At 37.2% G+C, this 20,218-nt stretch overlaps 1 protein-coding gene across 1 annotated transcript in view; it reads right to left on the bottom strand.

Annotated features, from left to right (window-relative positions):
• Positions 1 to 19,863, bottom strand: part of CNGB3 (cyclic nucleotide gated channel subunit beta 3) — a 92,062-nt gene extending 72,199 nt beyond the window's left edge. The window contains exons 1-2 of the mRNA XM_085299206.1: positions 19,814 to 19,863; positions 18,247 to 18,310 (exon numbers count right to left, since the gene is read on the bottom strand). Of these exons, the coding sequence (XP_085155332.1) occupies positions 18,247 to 18,310; positions 19,814 to 19,863 (114 nt within the window). The remainder of the gene's footprint in view (positions 1 to 18,246; positions 18,311 to 19,813) is intronic.
• Positions 19,864 to 20,218: the final 355 nt, after the last annotated feature.

Raw genomic sequence — 20,218 nt, 5'->3', positions numbered from 1 at the left:
TAAGACAGGTATCTTATAAACTGAGGTTATTTATATACCAAATATTCACTTAATTTGTAATCACTGCTAATGCAGCTTTGACTCTTGCAGATCCTTTTCCCATTATGCCATTTGAAGCTGTACTAAAGAATGCAATACTTCTTGAATCATTAGAATATACAAGGAGGAGCATGGCTTCTTTCTTTGAAAAGTTAGAGCGCTTCCTAGGGAGGGGAGAACCCTATCTTCAGCATTGTTACTATTTTTGTCTGATATTTGCTATAAAATACACAAAAATCCTGTAAGCAGAGATTTAACTGCCAATGTGTTTAATGGGCATATCTGTGAGCATGAACTCCAAGGACTGCTTTGTGTTCCTCAGCAGGCAGCCAGTTGCTCCATTTACGGGAATGTGTAGATCAATAAATATCATCCAAAGTTTCTCTTTTGCATTAGATCAGTGTTGYGTGTTACAAAGGTCACAGCCTGTGTTTCACTTCCACTCAGATCTTCTCATGATGCAAAATGTAATGTGCATGTGTTTTTCATAGCTATCTGATTTTAAGCTTGTCTCTGTGATTCAAGGATTGATTCAAGGTTTTTGACAACTAAAATGAGGACATCTTTCTTCAGAGCCAYGTAATAGTAGTCAGACAAAAACTGCATTAAGTTATCTTTAACATTTATCGTGATTTTCCCTCTGCATAGTTTAAGATCTGACAATTTTAGCTATTTTTATGGATTTTTAAAAATCACAGCATTCAATTATCCATGTTCTTTAACTTTGGGAACTTTGTTAAAAGACTTTTCTCTTTTTATTATTAAAAAAAAAATCTGGAGCTCAGATTTTTAATAGCTATGCATTGTCCCATTTCTAAAATCAGATGACACTGACTATGATCTGACTCACTGTGTTTCAGTTAAAAGAATGGGCTATGCTTCCAGAGAGTCTGGCAGAAACAGATCTCTTTAAGTGTATTATTACAGTAATCACCAGATGTATGTACTGTRTGCACTATTCAGAGAAGTGTTTAGAAATAATAAGGATAAATATCTTAGAAGCATTTTATAGCTGAATATGTCAGGATATAGTTTACTTAAAAATGATTTTTCASTGTTTTGATATAGCTGTCTTTGCACTAATTCATAAGATTTTTCTTGTGTTTCAGTTTGTATATTGGCACAGAAGTACCAGATGCAGGCTCTACAGCCCAAGTTTGAAGTCGTAGTAGGTTTTATGGCCKGGGGGAATTTGGAAATGTACAATGATCCTGATTTGTTTTGCCTTCTAGAAATGTAAATTCTACCTTTTCCTTTCAATTCAGTTCTATATGTCAAATCCAATTGACAGGATTCGATCAGCTTATAAGAACAAACAGATGGGAATTGCTTCTGCAGCAATAGGCTGGAAAAGACAGGGTGCTAATATTTTCTATTCCTTTTCACATTTCTGTATATAAAATTAGTCAGTTAAAGTTGGAGCTGTATCCTAAAGATGCATCTTTTGGAGCTTTTCTCAGATCTTGGCTGACCCTGAGTGTGACATTATCATTATCATACCATAATATGATGGATGGGTTGGAGGAGGTGAAAAAATTGACTGTCTGCCTGCCAAAATTACAACGGTTGATACCRCCTCTTGCAAGCGATCTTTTTTTTTTTGATGAAAGTAACATGTGTGAATCAGAAAGGAATGGGATATAGGACAGAAGAAAAAGAATAAGCCTGCTCATATTTAAAGTTAACTTCCTTTGGGATGCAGTTTCAATGAGAGATGAGAAAACGTTTTTTGTATACCTATAGAAAGCACTCTAAGCTTTCTTCTTCTTCTTTTTTACGAAAAAAAACGGTCTCACTAATGGGTGTTTATATTTTTTATGAATCCTTATGAGTAGAATTTCTTGAGCAAAACATGTTGTTGCCTAAAACATGACTAGTGTTATCTCATGAGAACACTCTGTGAGTTAGGATAGTTCTCAAAGGTCTCTCTTCCTCACTTGTGCAGTTGCTATACCTAGGGGAGCAAAGGCCCTATAGAAAGATTGTTGTGAGACTTACCTGGAGCAGCTGAAGCTGTAGACTAGGTCACTGGAGAACTAGATCTGCTGTAATCCCTGCTGGATGACTAGACCACCTCAAGTTAACACAACTTTGGATCAGATTGAGGTGAAGAGGAGTTCTTACCGTAGTTTGTAAGTAGCACTGATTTGGAATGTGTAAGAAATCATGCTGATGTCAGAATAGCCTAAAAACAACCTGAAAGCAGCATTCTCATCCCACATCTAGCCATACAGTCAACTTATACTAGTGGGGCCAGAGTCCCCTTTCTCTTGCATTTTTTGTGCATCTCCATGGAGAGGAATGGATTATTAAAGGTGGGAAGAGATTCTTTGTCTCATTCTTTAAGTGGGAAATTGTCTGTACATTGTCCCTGGTTTGGATACTTCCTACGTGAAGTCCTCTGTATATGAGGTTCTTGAAGAGTCACAGTAAACTAGGTCACTGGAGTTCTTTAAAATATGTGAGATAAGCTGCAAACCCCCCTGTCAATAGCCTCTATTTTAAGCCTGAATGTGTGTTAGCAAAACTCGTTCTGTACTGCTACATTTTTAGTGAATACGAACTGCAGCTATTTGCAGAAGAGAAGTTGGCAAGTCTTCCTCTTCTGAAGATCTTCAGTAGGAAACCCCAGGAGAAGATAGCTAGGGAGGACAGGCAGCGTGCTTTTTGGAGAAGGCTATCTCCTGGACTGGAACATGAACTTCAGAGGGAACCTGCTTGTCCTGGCTGGACATCAAATTTAAGGATTTTGGTTGCAAATAACTAGATGAGTTGTTCTCACTGCTCTAAACTCTATTTACATTTTAAGAGGCTTGAAACCAAATCACACTGGTAAAATCCTTTCCCCCCAAAAGCTAGTAGGATCAGTAAGATCTTCCCAACTCATGTATGCACACACTGAAATAGTAGGCTGCTGAAGTGCTGAATAAGCTGCCAAGACTCCTGGAAGGAAAGATGTGGTTCTGCTATTTTGATTTCAACCCTTGTGAAAGAGTAACAACCTGGCATGTATCTTGCTCCTCTGCTCTTAAAAAAAATATATCTCCTTCATAAATTTTATTATGGTCAGTAGTAGAATTGTATTTATCACATTGCTTGAGGCAGAATCTCTACTCCTGTAATGATCTTGTTACAGAATGATCTGTAGTAATTTCAGCAGCTGAATAAAGCTCTAGTCACTTAAGAATCACAGTTTTACATGTAACGTTTTACTCACAGCTAGAATGTAAGAGTCACTAACCTAGTCACTGTGTTCATATGATCCCACAACCATCTGGTCCTGACTGAATTTCTTAGCTGTTTATCGCTGTTTCTCTCTAAGAAGATTGTAATTCTATGTCTGCCTTTCTGTACAGTCTGTATGGGAAGACCATAGTGGACGAGGTTGGTAGTATTTATCTTTGCACAGTGGTCTTCATTATTTTTTAGGAAACTCATAAAAACCTCATCAGGTGAGTTTAACTCTCTTAATTGTCAGTGTACCAGAAAAACATCCATGAAAAGTAGATATATTTTGGAACCATTGCATCATTACATCTGTTCTGTTTAAGAACTCAAAGCTATCTAATGTGAGGTGAAGAGCAGACCCCACAAAAGAAGGAATTTTTCTCTGTTAAAAAAAAATTGAACTCTCTTTCAATTGTAATTTTTTCAATATGTAATCTTATTCCTGGTGCATGGTGACTAATCTCTTGTCAACATTTCTCAGTTATATTCTCTTCYGGTAAGAAGAGGGCAAATGACTTACTTATGAGGAGAAAATAGTTTTGTCTATACTTTGAGAAGTGTCAAGTTTCTTTTTTCAACAAAACTGAGGATTGAAGTCAAGTTTAAGAAACAATAGCAAATGTGATAATTTTTAAGTGGTATACTCCATTTTTTTTTCTCTAAAAGTATTTTATTTTTCAAACTATTTTAGTCACAAAAGCTTGATATATCCTTTGAAGAGGACATGGGGAGATGGACATATTGCTTGATTTGAATTAAAAAGGATGCACAGGTGCATGACAGGCACCTGTGCGAAAGAGGAGAAATAAGCAGGGAGGATAAACATCTGTGGTAACTGTTTTATTACACTCTCCTATAAGCAAATTATCACTGGGGGGGGAGGGGAGAGTGACACATTTAGAGTTTTTCATGCCTGTAATGTTAACACTTGTATAATGTTAACACTTCTATCTGAGGGAACTGGAAATACCAAGCAAATTGGTTATAAATTGCATCTCTTCTGGAAAGCTGAAATTCACTGTGTTATCAAAAGAATGAAAGCTCTAAGAAGTCTGTAACATATTCCTCTAAACCCATCATGTTTTCTGTGTCCCCTTAAAGCATCCTCTTCCCACTACAGTGACGCTAAGCCTTATGTTTTTGCTAACATAAATATTTAGAGCATGCCACCAACACAAATGATCTAATCTAGTCGACAACATAGCAACAGACAACGAATCAAATGCTGCRGAACCTGTGGTTTAGCAGGGAAAGAAAATTCTTTAAATATGAAGGCAATATGGTCTAGTTGATAAGGCACTAAATTGGGCTTTACCCCAGTTTCAACCAGTCCTCAAAATTTGATACTTCTCTGCCCAAAGGAAAATCTGTAATTGTGGTGTGAGGAGGTTTCTTTCCCTGCCACACATGCATCCAGACCATTTATTTGTTTTTGATTCTAGCTTTTTTTTTTTTTTTTCTTCCATCATGACGAACACCAAATTGGTTGTTTAGATGAGAAATCTCTGCTTATTTTTAAGCTATTACTAATGGTACTTCCAAGGCAAACTAACAAGACAGTTTACTCTGATCTGACTGTGCTCAACACAAACCAGATGCTAAGCAAACACCTTATTTTCCTGTAAGTAGCTTTGTTCAGTAAAGTAATGCCTGACATGATTAATTTCTTTACCAAGTGCTGTACAGGCTGCTGCTTTCTTCTAATGGAAAACCAGTCAAGAGCGATGAGAATATTTGAATGTAATGCCAGTGGGTAGTATCCCCAGCTCAAATACATGGCCTGGCTTCGGTCCTGATCTCTGACTTTAGGGGATTCGTATTTGTAGGTCCCACTCTTCTAGAGCACTAAGTTGATCTTTCAAGGAAAGGAAAGCAGCTATTCTCMGCATCTCYTCCTAAATCAATGCTGTTKTATAGATTATAGCTCAGACTGGAAYRGAGGGGAGAGGGAGAGCAAGAGGACATAYGACTCCTGTAGCTCCCTGATTTGGGAAGGGGAAAACATTGTYGTAGCTACTACTATAGGACTGTTTAGGAATTCTATACAAATAATTTAATCTGACACTCACTRGAAAAAATGCATAAAACTCATAAGAATGAAAATTGAAATGCAAATGTGCAGAATAAATCTGGCYTGTTTAACGCTCCATGGCCTCTTTGGCTTAGAGCTCACAAGGGCCACACTATCACTGCTGGATTTGGTTTAGGAACTGAGAGGTTAGTATTTCAACATTAAGAATCATTTACGAGTTTACAGAGAAAAACGTTTCACGGAAAAAGCATCCTTCGTTGTTTCGGCAGACCTACCGTATTCACTTCACAGCCATGCGAAGGGGTTACTGAGGCTCAGGTAATGCTGTGAAGAATCCATGCTCACTTTTTACTTCAATTTTCAGGGCAATGTGAACTAAAAGCTCTCCTGCTTGAAAACTCTAAATTTATTGTATATACACTGGTAGTATATGCTTTCCCAATTAAAAATCATTATTCTAATTCATAGTCTTCCATTCTGCAGATGAAAAAAAAGAAGCTTAAAAAATCCATTGGAGCTCAACTAACCCACAACCATACTTTCAAACTTAACTATTTTCATCTCTCTTTAGGTGATCGTGTCTTTAACCTTAGTATTCCTACCTCTCCACAAAAACATCTTTCTTTACTTGTAACGTTACCTCTACATAGCAGTCACATAATTTATCAAAGTAGAAGGTTATATTGACATTCTCTAGTTGGTTGTACTGAAACTGGATTGGTATCCCAAACAGGTGGAAGCTGTCTTCTTTATCTCCACATAGCCCTGGACTGATTCTCATATAAATGCAACAGCTACTGGAGATAGTTACTTCCACCAGTAATTTTTCTTCTACTTAGCCATCAGCTATCATGCTCTTTGATTCTGGGCCTGCCGAGACTTACGTATATGGTTAACGTTAAAGAAAAGTAAATTATTTTGCTAAAGCTATGGGGGAAAAAAGAATTTGATGAGATTATTTTTCTGTTTAAAGTTCATCATGTCTGTAAGCCTGTGCAAGACTGGGTCTTAAGTGTCAGGAGTTATACTTGAACGTTCTCAGTCTCCAAAGTACCGTGTGCTGGAGATAAACCTAGATAGAGGCATTCTAAAGGTAGAAWAATCTCTTTGGTGGTAAGGTGCAATAAAATTTGCTTTTTTAAGGTCACCAGTGCTGGGATTAAAAAAAAAATAAAATAAAATAACTGAAGAGTTTAAAGAGCAACTGGTTAAAATACTTTTTTTTCCCCCCTCATATATTAGGCTAGCTAATGTATTTGATATCCTCTCAGGTTAAAGCTTGTTCTTGAAAAAATGCAAATTTTAGTAATGTGTGAGAAAAGATTTATTTAGTATTTAAAAGCTCAGTCAGGGCTRTAAAAGCTGGAAAGAAGCCATTTTCCTTCTGTTGTAGAGTTAGCTTGATTATGGCTCTCACAGCTACAGCTCTGCCATTTCTTCCTGGGATAAAATACAACTTTTTTTCTGCCACCAGCCATTAATCAAAAGCACTGCTAAGTTCCTGATTAAGCAGTTGATGACTAGCAGTAGATTTTACTGGAGAAAGCAAAAGCTTTGTGTGTCTTTTTACACTGTAGTTTTTCCAGAGTYATAAAGCAGCAGACCAATAGTCAGTTTTCTTTCAGGTGGAATCCTGGAAAAATTGTTCTTAGTTACTACTTTCCTGTTCATTCATAYGCAACCTTTAGCTTAGGTCCTCTGTTTTTAAGGGGAACTGACYGGTGGAGGTGAGCTAGAAGTAAGACGTCAGGCACTCTAGGACACCCTTGTTCTACTTCCTTACCTACGCACGGGTGTGAGCGTGGAAGATGACACCTATTCACGCCTCCCATTACCCTGGCCCTGTGCCCTGCTGTGTCCCCCTACGTACATCGAGCAGTTATAAAGGTAACACCAAAGCCTGGATAGAAGTTTGGGGTCCGTGGTTTCATGCATCCTTTTAATACCAGTAAATCAGAAGTGCTGTACTGTTTGGTAAGAGCTGAGTGCTGGATCTGCAGAGATATTTCGCTGATTAGCTTCCTTTGAAGTTGATAAATATTAAATGACTGTTGTAGTATAAGGTCTCTGAAATAMCTTTTGTGGATATTATTCTGACGCTTGGGGAGCAGATGGAGGGAGTTTACAGCCAGAGTGCCGTAGAAGGATTCAGAGCCTCYTGCTGTAATCCCAGTTCCCTGCATGATAGTGCTTAGCTGCTCATGTATTTATTTATTTTGTTTTACTACTGGATAGCATTGTACAGGAGATGGCTTCATGTGTCATCAGGTGTTGCTTCCCTACCCCAGCTAGCAATGTGTATTACGGTACCTTCTGGAAACTAGTCAAACTCCATCTTAGGCATTAGCCAAACTTTTGTCTCTCACGTCTGCTGCCCTAAGGTTGCTCTGAAAATGTGAGTGGTCTGTAGTTAAGCTACTGTTTTGTTCTGCCATTTCTCACAAACAACCAAGCTCTCCTTTCAGCACTACTTTTGCTTTAGTGATGCCCTCAGGCACAAAYGATGGGGAAATTGTCAGATAATTGCACCACTGTCAGCTGGACAAAGTGAAATCTTTTTCATATGCTCTCAGTTGTACCATTTCCGAAGGGAGGTAAAAAGAGGTAAGAAGCAATAGCAAATATTTTTCTTTTCTAAATGTGCAGATATGATCCTAGACTCACAGGAGGAACAGTCTGTTTGGTAAGATAATGTCATGTCTATACAATGCCTTTGGATACAGACTGAAAAAATATATCTTGCTATTTTAAATGAAATAAGTAGTGCAAACTGAATATACAAATATTTTAATAACAGATATTTCTCTAAGTGTTTAGTTTTTGGGTAGGAGCAAGCAGAATTTGTTGTATTGGTTCTGTATCACAATAATGCTGGATAAATAAGTCCTATAGGAAGAACTAGACAGAAAAGTTTATACATTCCCACAGGGTTCAGTAGTCTAACCATGTGCAAAGCTACAAATGACTTTGATCTACTTACTCTACTGCCAAGGAGCCAGATGCTACTGCTAGAAAAATACAATAACCTCGGCAACCTAACACGCTGTCAGCTTTGATAATTAGCAGGATCCCAATCATCAGTGCCTTTCTTGCCAACTCTTTGTATTCTATTAATTGTTTCTTAATCCAACTGTGTATGTTATTTGCTCCTCTTTTTATGGCGATTTACCCTTTGTCATGTGTCTGTTCAGTGGATTTGAGAATGACAGTTTGGGAAAGGATTCCCTTGAAAACAAGCAACTGTTGGTGTGCTGTGTATAAAATCTCTGATATGATATAGTGTATTTTGTTTCTGGAACCTAACAAAATTTCTTCTCACTTGATTTGGTAGTCATAAAAAAATCTTCAAAAAAAAGAAATTGTTTCACAGTATACAATGACAGAATTATCCTAGGAAGATGTTTTTGCCTTCAGATGTATTTGTTTTTGAAATGCAAAGTTCAGTAATGTAAATCAGTCCTTTCTGATGGCTACATTTGCTTTAAGAGGAGATGTTGTTGTTGATGTCCTCCATTTTTTGGCTACATACTAGTTTTCTCAGTATCTTTTTACAACTTTCTCCTGAAGTCATCAATATTCTTAGGCCTGTATTTGTTCCTCCTCAGCATTTATGTCATTCTATTATCACAATATCTGAGTACCTGCCCACTTTTAACACATTTATTTACTTTTCTTTCCTGTATCTTAAAGTAGTGCTACTATCTCATTGGGAAACTAAAGTGCAGAGGCTGGAATTCATCCTAACTATTCTCAGGGAAAGAAATAGACCTCCTGAAAGCAGATTAAGCCCTTTTATGCCTTTCTTATCACAACATTGCAGAAGGAACCAGGGCAACTAGATTCTGAGCTGGACAATTTAGATAAGTGCCTGGAAAAGACCTGTAGATGTCACTTGGCATGGTCACTTAGAGACCTTGCAGCAAAGCAGAGACATGAATATAAATTTTAAGAGTCCTTCTCTAATGAATCAACAAATTTTCCTCTTTCGAAAGCAGTAGTCCATGTTAGCCCTACAATAACTCACAACACATGAGGGTTACTGTTGCAGGGGTACCCAGGGCTGACAGAGTCCTTCTGTGTTTGCTTCCTGTCTTGGAAGATACACAGACTTTCTGTGCTCTGGATGGAGTCACTGAGTGCTACTCCTAACATAAATTCCAGTGTAGAGTTCTCCTGCACTATCTTTATGTGCCTTTTCCTTTCTATACCCTGGAAAACTATGGCTGCTGTTATTTTATTTTAATAATTATTTTTTTATTTTATTTTATTGATTTTATTTTATTTCTTTTAGCTATTTTGTTTACCTCTGCAAAGATTATTCACAGAATAATTTGGAGAGGTGTGAGGGCTTTTTTCACTTGTTTTCCTACTCTCACCTTCTCTATTCTGGTTTAGGAGAAGATATTGGGAGTGTCTACACTACTAGAGTAGACAGTTTGAGGCATACTCCTATAATAGTTGCTGGCTTTGTATGATAGATTAATCCGATTAATTGATGTGCTCTAGGTATCAGGCACTGTTAATAGATAGATCTGACATGAGAGGGGGGAAACAGTAGAAACAGCTGGCCAAGCTTTGTTAGAAATGTAGGTAAAATTGAATTTTATTCCTTCACGGAAGAGAATCTAGTCTAGTTTGTCATGGTAAGGCTGAGAACTGAGATGAGAGCACATTGGATAGTTGAGTTTGCTGTTTCTGCAAGATGGACAGAGAGAAGGGCTGAGGTTTCTGTGGAACATGATCTCCTCTCACTCCTCTAGTAGCTGATGTAAATCCTTACCAGCTGCTCACCTATGGAAATCAGGATGGCCTACTGTAGTAAGAGTGGCAGCACCATGCTATCCTAGACAATTGTCTATTTTGTTTGTGTAGCTCTTAATTGGCTGTCTTGGGCTTCCAAAATGCAGTTTCCTTGACTAGAATTAAAAAGACGGTTTCCCATAATACTCATTTTTATTTCACTTATTTTTTTTCTGTAGATGAGCTATCAGAAGGCATCATGCATCCTACCTAACATTAGTGTGCCAAATATACACAGGAAGCTTAAAAATACAAGAAATTCAGTTGACATTGAAATACAGAGTTCATTTATGATCTATTGTGTATAAAGGATATTATGATACAAATACAAATATTTATTAAACTTCAGAAATTTACTCCACTACTCTGAATACACAAATTAAAGGCAGTCTCTGCTAAGAAGAGCTAATGGCATAACATATAGGCATGAAGGAGGCAAGACTTTTTTTGTAAATATAAGAAATATGTGCATATATGGGAAATTTAATGGTGTGTTCTCACTTGAAACAGGGATTTAACTATGGCTTAGCTGAAGAGAATAGGTTATGTTTCATGCATAGGTTGAGCATAGATAGCATAATTAAGAAGGGGAAGAGAAGTGGGATTTAAATAAACTATTGAAAATGTGGCTGTTTTGCCTGGAAGCATGAAGAGGATATTCAGTAGAACAAAATCTAAGATAAGAAAAGAAATATCTGCACAGAATTTTGAAGATAAAAATATTGAGATGTTTGCATATAGTAAAGGGACAGTATTCTACGGAGCACATGATGATTATGTGTGGGTGCACGTGAATRCAACCAGGTAAATGTGACTTGATGCCAGAGTTACGGTGAATTCGGATGCCCTGTACCCTACAGGTGAGAAGAGGAGAATGAAACTTTGCCTTCTTACCTGACCATAGTGGCATCTTAGTGCTGGAATATCTCTTAAGTTTGAAGATTCTCTCTCCAGTTCTGCTGTGTTTTAGAGCAATAGTGAATGGATTCCCTCACTGCTCGGCTTTATTTAATTGTCCAGTAAGTGTCATCTTGGGAATAAAAGCAAATAAAATAGGTAACACTTCTTTATTTCTCTACAGAATCTGCCTCATTCTATTAAGTCATAAACTTTGGAGTTTTGCACTTGTATACAGTGGTCTCTGTTCTCTGTAGTTTCCCCTTGGACTGTTTTTACTGGGGAAAAATATGCCTGTGTGTATATGTTTTTAATGCTCTTTAAATATAGGATTTGTGGATCATGAACTGGGTCTGTGATCAGAATTTGTATTTGGAGAGGAACAGAAGTCTTGCAGTCACTTAAGATAAGAGTTTTCATAGGATTTCTTCATATTTTTTTCATTCAAAAGAAAAAGAGATATAAATTACTTAAAAGAGATTTTGAGGAAAAAAATCATTAAGCAAGATGCGTAGTTTTCTAGAGAACCTGACAATAAGTAGAGGCAAAAAATTGCTGCATCTTTGAAGGAAGTTAGTGGAGCAGTTACTGAGGCATAAACAAAAGGAAGCTCAAATATATTGGATTCTTAAACAAAGSATATTTCAAAAATAGTAGATTCAATTTTCAACCATGCAATCAATCACTCAAATTATACCTATTATGAAGAGAAAGAAAGTCCTTGTCTTCAAACCCATGCAAGGTGAAAGATTTCAAAGAATAAATCCCAGTGGATTTGTATTTCTGCAACATTTATTTCCTATTTTCACCATTTACTGGTTTAGAACATTTTCAGTACTCTTTAGTTTATAAAAGGTTCCTGAGAGGTTAATGGGTGTTCTTACTAGAAGAACCCATTTAAGGATGGATGAATTCTTATCCGTTGTCTTGAGATAGGAGTTAAAATGAAAGAGACCCACATCATTAAGTCTGTCCTTGTCAAATCCATTTTATGTATAGTTAGGCCACTGTCACATAAATAAGCTTTTATATGGCATTTTATTACATATACCATATATATCACTGAGTACTGTTTGCCAAGCTTTATATCTCCCARCTATGCAAAGTGATAAAGTGCTGCTGATTGTATGCTTAACTTCTCGTCTTTTTGCTTGAACTTGGACAATGAGGTATCTGTGTGCTGTTTCATACTATCTTTTTATTATTTTGGAATGAGGAGGAATGATAAAATGTGAAYTGGAAACAAATATCTAGTAATGCTCTTTCTTTTAATTGCACCAGTCATGGCCAGTGCCAGCCATGGCAGGGGCCGGAGAGCTGCACTGTCCCCTTCAGGGGGAAGGATGGGCCAAGGGTGGCTTTTTAGGCCTTTAGTATTGAGGATTTTTAGTACTGGGAGAGGTGAGGGCTTCAGTCTGAACTGGCTTGGAGATTGACAAATAGCTCTGGGGCAGCAAAGGGAAAAATCCAGGTCGATACTTCTAGAATAGCTACATATCTAGTTTGAAGTTGTGGTGGAAGTGGACTAGGAATTAATGTATTCTGAAAATGAGTTGTGAGTCAGCAACATCAAAAAAAAAAAAAAAATCTCTCCCCCTCTGCCCCTCCCATTGCTGTGCACTGTTATAATGACCTCAAAGAAGGGAATTAGAGCTAGTGGGGAATTTTCCAGGGGAAAAGCTTTTTATTWTTTATTTATTTATTTATTTTTTAATCAGAAAATGCTACTTCAACAAAACTAAATTTTTCCTGGAAAAGAATGCACAAATTCTAACAAGGAACAGACTTCAAGTGAAAGATAGAATTTATCATCAAGAGGAAAGCCAAAGAGAGGCTGATTATTTATTTATTTATTTATTCTAACAAGTGGCTAGTGGTAATGTGGACTACGTTTGTAACTTGATTTATCACCCGTATAAAATAGAAAGGGTCACAAGTAGAACCATYCAGTTCTAAGGATATTCTCATTTTGGCGAGATTTGGGGGCAACTCCAAACTACATTATGTAGGAATATAAACCTTTCCCCTGGCTCCACACCATGCCTCTTGCATCCTAAGCCTGAGCTGGAACATGATTACTGTTAGGTAGCTGAAAAATTCTCACTTTTTTTCCCCCTAAAATAAGAGCTCTGGATGGCAAAGATTCTAAGCAGGGGCAATTCAGCAGCTTTTAAGTGGTTACTCTGAGTTAGGATCCAATATTTGAAGAAAAGCTCGCTCAATCATATAACCAAATTGCTTAGGAAAGTGTAGGGAGGAGTTCCCATAAGAAATACGCACTAGCTGACAATCAGACACGCTGCTGGACAAGGTGGATGGTTACTCTATGCCAGGGCAACTGTTCTTGTTCAGGACACCTTATCCCACAGGTATATAGTTTCTTGATGTGTACTGTTCCATTTTCTAACAGTGAACAATAATATTTTCTGTGCCAAAGGCATTGCTGACTGTGAAATTAAGTAATAATAGTCCTACACTCACTTCATTATAGGTAACTAACTGCTCTTGTTCTTTCATCTATGTATATTTCTTAACTTGGTAAGATGCTCTTTCTTCCACTATAAGTGATTTTGTTCTTGCCAATATAAGCATGAAAGATTCCAAGTCTGAACAAAAAATAAACATAAATTGAGTATCTCTACCTTACAGCACATGTTCAAAGATGATAAATTGATGAGTTACTAGAAGCTTTTTCCAAAACTCCAGTCTTCATATTTGTAATAAAATCTCAAGCCATTTTCAGGCCAGATAAGTAATACTGCAAATACAACATTTTCGTTGTCTTGCACTGCTTTAAGTTAAAAGGTACATGGAGCTTTCGGGAACACTAAGCAAAATTTTCGCAGACTCAGAAGACAAAAATACTTCTAGAGAAGGATAAAAAATATTTCACTATGATTCACAGGATATTCTTTTTCAGTGTTTCTGTGATTTTGAAATTCTTTAAACTATCCGATACAAATATGATGGTGAGTGTAACCGAACAGGCTTACTTACAATAGCAAAGTGACAATGTTTTTATCTAAAGACTTTTCAATAAAATAAGGCTCTATATAGTGATATTACCTGTCTTTAGTTCACCCTTAGTAATTTTTTATATTGGCCAATTTAGCCAAAAATGGCAAAATCTTAGGAGTATAAAACACTCACAAATTGGATAGAGAGACAATTTTGCTCCCCTGCAGATGCCGCAGATAGATTTTTAGCCCTGAGCTGATCAAAGAGAAATCAGCCAGCCAAGAAGTCTATGAATACTTATCAGTCTGTCCATGGCTCTGAGTCAACCAGCTGCACGGTGGCTCGAGCTCAGGCAAAGAGGAGGATCATTTTAAGGACAAATCTGGGAGCTGGAGGTGAGGAGGGAGCTGCAATTAGCTACATCTAGGAGAGATGCTGTGGGAGAGACATTCAGGGAATGCTAGGTTTTCTATTATTTCTGCTTCTTGGGAAATAGCTTGGAAGGCAAATGATGGCCAAAGGGTATCCATGGTTCAATATTGTTATTGAGAAAAACAATTATATATAGAAACGTATCCGTTTAGAGATACTATGATTGCTATTATTTTTCAAGGAAACAGTGACTTTGAGAAACAATGTTTCTGGGGGTTAATCCTAAACTTATTATCTTTTTATCATAATTTGGGCTTTGGAGGAGGCTCTGTGTCTTCAAAGCCCCAAATYGTACTCTCTCCACTTATAAAATCACCTTTCAACATTTCAGAAACACAAAAGAAAGCACTGTGAAGCTAATAAGTGCATCTAATGCATAGATCCCAGTACTAGAGTTCGTGTTTCACTTTAATATATTTTGAATAATCCTTTCCAGTTGTTTTGCAGTTCTGCCTTGATCACCTTCTGTAATATCTATTATAATCCTGAAAAATTTCTGCTGAGCATTCAAAAAGGTTATATGGCTGAGACCTCAAGCCAGGAAAATACAGATTTTATTCAGTGTTAATTTCATTTCCCTTGAAGTAGGGTAAAAAAAGCAGGAAACTGGAAGAAATTGGTAACATCAGAGTAAAGGGGACATGAAAGATTCTCAGTCCATGTAAGTCAAATAATTATAAAGGGTAAATCTCTTGACTTTACTTCTTCAATGTTAAAAGATTTTTTTTTCCTTTTAGAAGAGACAAGATCAAATAGTTTAAGACTCATGCTGACCTACTTTAAGTTTCTTATGATTTTCTGTGGATTAAAAGAAAATCACCCTATACATGTTTGGAGCCTGATCCTCTTCCTTAGATTAAACTTAAATGAAGGCAACCTTCTTTGAAGATGGTGGAGTTGCTCCAGTGTAAAACTAGCTCAGCTGTGAGGGTAATCAGGCCGGTTAGTGGTACTACAGAAAAGATGATGGTAGTTTTACCTGTGGGAAGCAGATATAGTCACTTTAGTCTCTGCGGGATATCTCTCTCACCGCACTTTACTTCAGAGAGTACAGTCAATAGAGTAAATACATTGGTCACATTCTGAAAATTGTACTTACCTGAGGCAATTATTAGCCGTTTGAGTTTCCAATGTTAAAAATGTWTAAAGGTGAGATATGCAGCTCTGCATACTGACAGCCAAAGGATGGCAGATGAAGTGAACATCTTAGTAAGAAAAAGAGAAAGTAAAATTAGGGCTGATCTCCTGATCAGCTTGGAGGTGGATTTCTCTGGTCTCTCCAATATATCTGTGTTTGAAAGATGGTCATGGCCCTTTTCTAATGTGAGAGGAGCACTTGTCTTGTAGCTGAACCTTGTACCTCAGCATCAGGGCTATAGCTACAGTTATCGATTGCTCCTCACATTGAGTCRTGGAAGCGTTGTGTTTCCTCTTTTGAAAAAAATCTGTACATCTCTGGTGTGTCACTATGAGAAATTCAGTTGCTACTGAAGTGATATTTTTGATTACTATAGCACGGAGACAGCAATAATGCTTCCATCCTTAAAGCTAAATGATGCCARTTCTTTCTCCAGTAGTATGTGGGCTCCCACACCAGTGCAGTGTAGAAATAACTAGAATATCTCTGGAAGAGCTAGATAAGGTAAGTTATTGGAAGCTGTAAAATTCAGCAGGTTTAYAGTTTTCAGATGGATAAATTAGACTGCAGGGAGCACTGTGATGCACAGCTAAACAGCTTCGGTATCTCAGCTGCTGCTCTACATGCACATCCATAAGGCAAACTGGTCCACCTGGTGGTGCAGAGCTCCGTCTCATCTACCTTCCTCCACGTTCTTGTTCTTACCAGCAGTATTTAGTTGAGTCTAGTCGGAACCATATCCTTAGTTACACCTGTGATCTTTGCATATAATTTCCCATAAATTAGGATATTTAGCTGTAATGAGAAAATATTTGCATAGATATTCTTAAAGTGTCATTTTTCAACATGTAGTGTGAAATTTTGAACAGCAAAATCTAGAAGAAAAATGATTTAACAAACCAAAACCAATTTAACTGCCACTTAAAAATGCCATTAACTGATGTAAATAACACATTACACACGCAGAAGCATCTTATTTACTAACAGTTTCAGATAGCAAATAATTCATTACTGGGGATAAAAAGAGCTAGCTTTGAAATATACTGCCTAAATACGTGCAGGAAATATTACYTGATCAAATTGTATAAATCCTAACAGATTTAATGACTTCATCTTTTACATTGAAAAACAGAGGAAGCAGATTTTCTTCAGTCTTTCAGGGTGACATTCTCCTCTGGAGAAGGATGAACAYGAAGCTTGGGCACTACTGTCTACACACTGCTTTGCAGTCTGATTGAAACCCAGTGATACGTAATCAATGAGATGCTCTTTACAAGGGAGTAACCTTGTAATATCTACAAGTCAGTGGGAATATTACTATCAGTATTACTGTGCCCCTTTTTCCTCCACCTAAAATCACTGGTAATATTCCCACTGACTTGGATAATATGGGCTGAATTATCATCTGTTCTTTTGYACAGCTTTTGTACAGCCTTCAAAAAGATACAAAAACTGAGATTCTAAAATCTGTGAGCTTTGCAAAAGTCTGCTCTAGGTCTGATTAAGATTTGAGGCACATCAGACAGTGGCAACAAATGATCCAAGAACTACAATATCAAATGTAGGAAACCAAGACTTAGTTGTACAGGTTTCTGTGCTTGGCTGTTTCTTGGAGGTACTACAAGAGATCATTTCGAGTATAAAATTGAACAGGACAGTAGCAGGAAACTGTAAATTCTGTACTAGTTCTTTTTTTCATTATTGAGAAGTGGAAACCAAAGAAAGACTTAGTATATACTCTATTTTCCTTCTTTGAAGTGCCAGAGAAAAAACACTGAAACAATGAAATATAGAGAAGGATGTAAAAGCAGACAGAAAAGAGAAGCTATTAAATTAGATTTTGGGATGAAGCAAAATATTTCACCATGGGGAAAGATTAAAAGTAGATTCAAAATATTTGAATGTGGCTTGCTTTGCTCTTGCATGTAGTTAGGAAGTGTTAGGAAACAACTAAGAATTTCTTTCTGAGCATAAGGAATTGCAAACATACACTTATAAACAAATAAATGAAAATAGCTAAACCTTAATCCTCAAGCTTGCCTCTCCTGAATTTTCTTGCAAAACCCCAAATAGACTTTACTAGTGCAGATTTGGGACCAGCTTTGTGCAGGAGCTATCCTCTAGGACATTTATGCAGCTGAAACACAGCTTGTTTAGCAATGTTAGCACATACAGAAGTTGCAACTGTAGTGTAGTGAATGAAGTTCTGGAGGTCATCTAGCCCAGCCTCCTGCATGAAGCAGGGACAACCTAGAGTATTGGTCAGGACCTTGTCCAGTCAAGATCTAAGTACCTTCAAGGATAAAATTACACAAATGGGCAAGCTGTTACAAGTGTTTGATCACCTTCATTATGTTTTTTTTTCCCCTGCTGCTTGTGCTTATTACCTCTCATCCTATTACTGTGCACCACCAAGAACAGTCCGAATCCATCCTCTCTCTACGCCATTAGATGATGGGAGACTGCAGTTAGTTGCCCATCAGCCTATTAGCCTTCTCTTTTAAACTGAACAAACCCGGTTCTCTTAGCTTCACTTCACATGCCATGTGCTTCAGACCCCTGACCATGTAGGTGGGCTTTTTACAGCATGTGAAGTCTTCATCCCTCTTTTGCTTCTGTTGCACATGGGGCAAGGAATTTTTTATTTCCTTTTTTTTTTTCTTTCTTTCTTTTTCTTTCACTGAATATAAAGAATCGGAAAGAAATGAACAGAGTACAGTACCTGAACCTTCTCCTTCAGCTGCAGTTTCTGCTGCAAGAGTTTCACAAGAATGGTAACTGTACATCTGTAGCACAAGAATATTTTGTAATTCCAGACTAAACTGTTTAGAAATGAGTTGAAATGATGTATCTGAACAACCTAGGACAAAAGGTTGCTAGGAAGCCAAACATTGTTTATCTAGGGAATTCCAAAAGGGGAATGAATCTAAATCCAGCTGTGCTAGAGTATGGAAATAATTATTCAAGACATTCACATAATCTTAATTCTGCCTTACTACTTCATTTGGAGAGAAAAATAAAATGTAATGGTCAAACCACTTAATTTAATCTGAGTTCACAGACACTAAAATGCCAATCAGAATTGTAGGAATCTTCATGATGCCAGAAAAAGGAAAAGATAATATTCTAGGGGGAACAATGTTTTCTAGGGGAACCTTTAATAATAATAAAAAAAGTCCTAAACCCCTATGTAGCTTCAAAAATARTACCTTTTTCAGTGACTTAGAGCTAGAAGCAAACACAGTTCTGTTGCGAATATTGAACTTTGCCTTCTACGACACTCTTCAAGGCCCTGAACCAAATAATTTCGACTACCTCTCTTGATTCAGGTTTGGCAAATGAAGCTTTGCTAGCTCAACCTGCTGAAACATCAGGGAGAAACTTCAGCCTCCTTTGCCTTCATTTGCCTCTTGTCTCCCTACCATTTACAAAGTGTTCCATAAAAMWAGAATTCCAAAATAATATGAAAAATTCCTGTTTCACAGAAGTGGTGTTTTTATCAGAGAAAAAAGAATACTGCTGATCAGCCTAATTTATAAAATAAGGGCCTATAGAAAGCTATATTATCAGTATATGCTCACGTACTTCATTTTAATGTATATTGTGTGCTGCATGTAACCTTTGCAGTGATTGAAATTTACTATTAATATTAAACAGATTAAATATTTCCCCCTTTTCCCTATATTGTTTGCAAAAGGTCAATATACATATTAACAAGATTCTCCTCAAAGTCCAGAAAGGTAAGAGGCAGAGTTTGCATGCAGAAAGATATGTAGTCAAATACAGAATACAAATTAAACAAAGGATGCTTTTTCATAAGTTGTCCTATTATTACAATTTATAAATCTATTTTTTTCTCCCCTCTGGCAGTCTCATATCTCTTAAAATTGTTAATATTAGAGGAGATATGAAAGCTATAATGTAGGRATAATTAAAACAAGTTTTAAAATTCTGAAGCACAGAAACAAAAGAATAATCCAGTGCAGAATCTGTTGTGGAACAGAGCAGTTAAAATAAGTTGAACATCTCTGACTTTTAAATCAACTTGATGATGCAGCTAAGTAGATATGGGCAAAAGTTTCAGAAGTGCTAGATACGAAAGGAAACTTAGGTGTCCTGATGCATATCTCTGAAAAAGCTCAGCCTGGGATTTGATTCCAACAGTGAAATTCTCAACACTGAGTTAAGTTAGGACCTAACTTGAGATTCACAAGAACATGCGAAGCACCAGATGCCTATATAGGCCAACAGATTGTGCCAACAGTAGGATCTCTGAAACTCTGTCTCACCTGAGTTTAGGAATTGAGGATATGCATTTGTGAAGGATTAACTGGATCATCTTCGTCCCCTGTAATATARCCAAAAGCTATATCATTTGGGAGGGATGTAATAGACTGGTGGTTGCCAAGATCCCTAACGAAGTGGGCAGTCTATGGCCTACGCACTCCCAGGTATTACTTGTTCTAGACCTGCATTTCCAGTGTAACAGCAGAGCACTGATACAGCCTGGGTAAATGGCAATGAAGACGGTTTTCCTCCTTTCTGCTAAGGCAGAAACCATTCTGCAGTAGAGAACTCAAGATTCAAAGGACAGTGAGAAAAGGGAGGCACAAGGGAGCAGGCCTTTACATCAAGTTAGGATATGTTGTGGGAAAAGGTCTGGTGGCAGTCCCCAGTCCTTGCTCCCAAGGGTA

Source organism: Rhea americana, unplaced genomic scaffold (assembly GCF_003343005.1).
Source record: "Rhea americana isolate MKP2758 unplaced genomic scaffold, rheAme1 scaffold_0, whole genome shotgun sequence".
Classification (NCBI taxonomy): Eukaryota; Metazoa; Chordata; class Aves; order Rheiformes; family Rheidae; genus Rhea; species Rhea americana.
The sequence above is the reverse complement of the archived record's forward strand: the minus strand, read 5'-3'. Positions and strand labels throughout refer to the sequence as shown.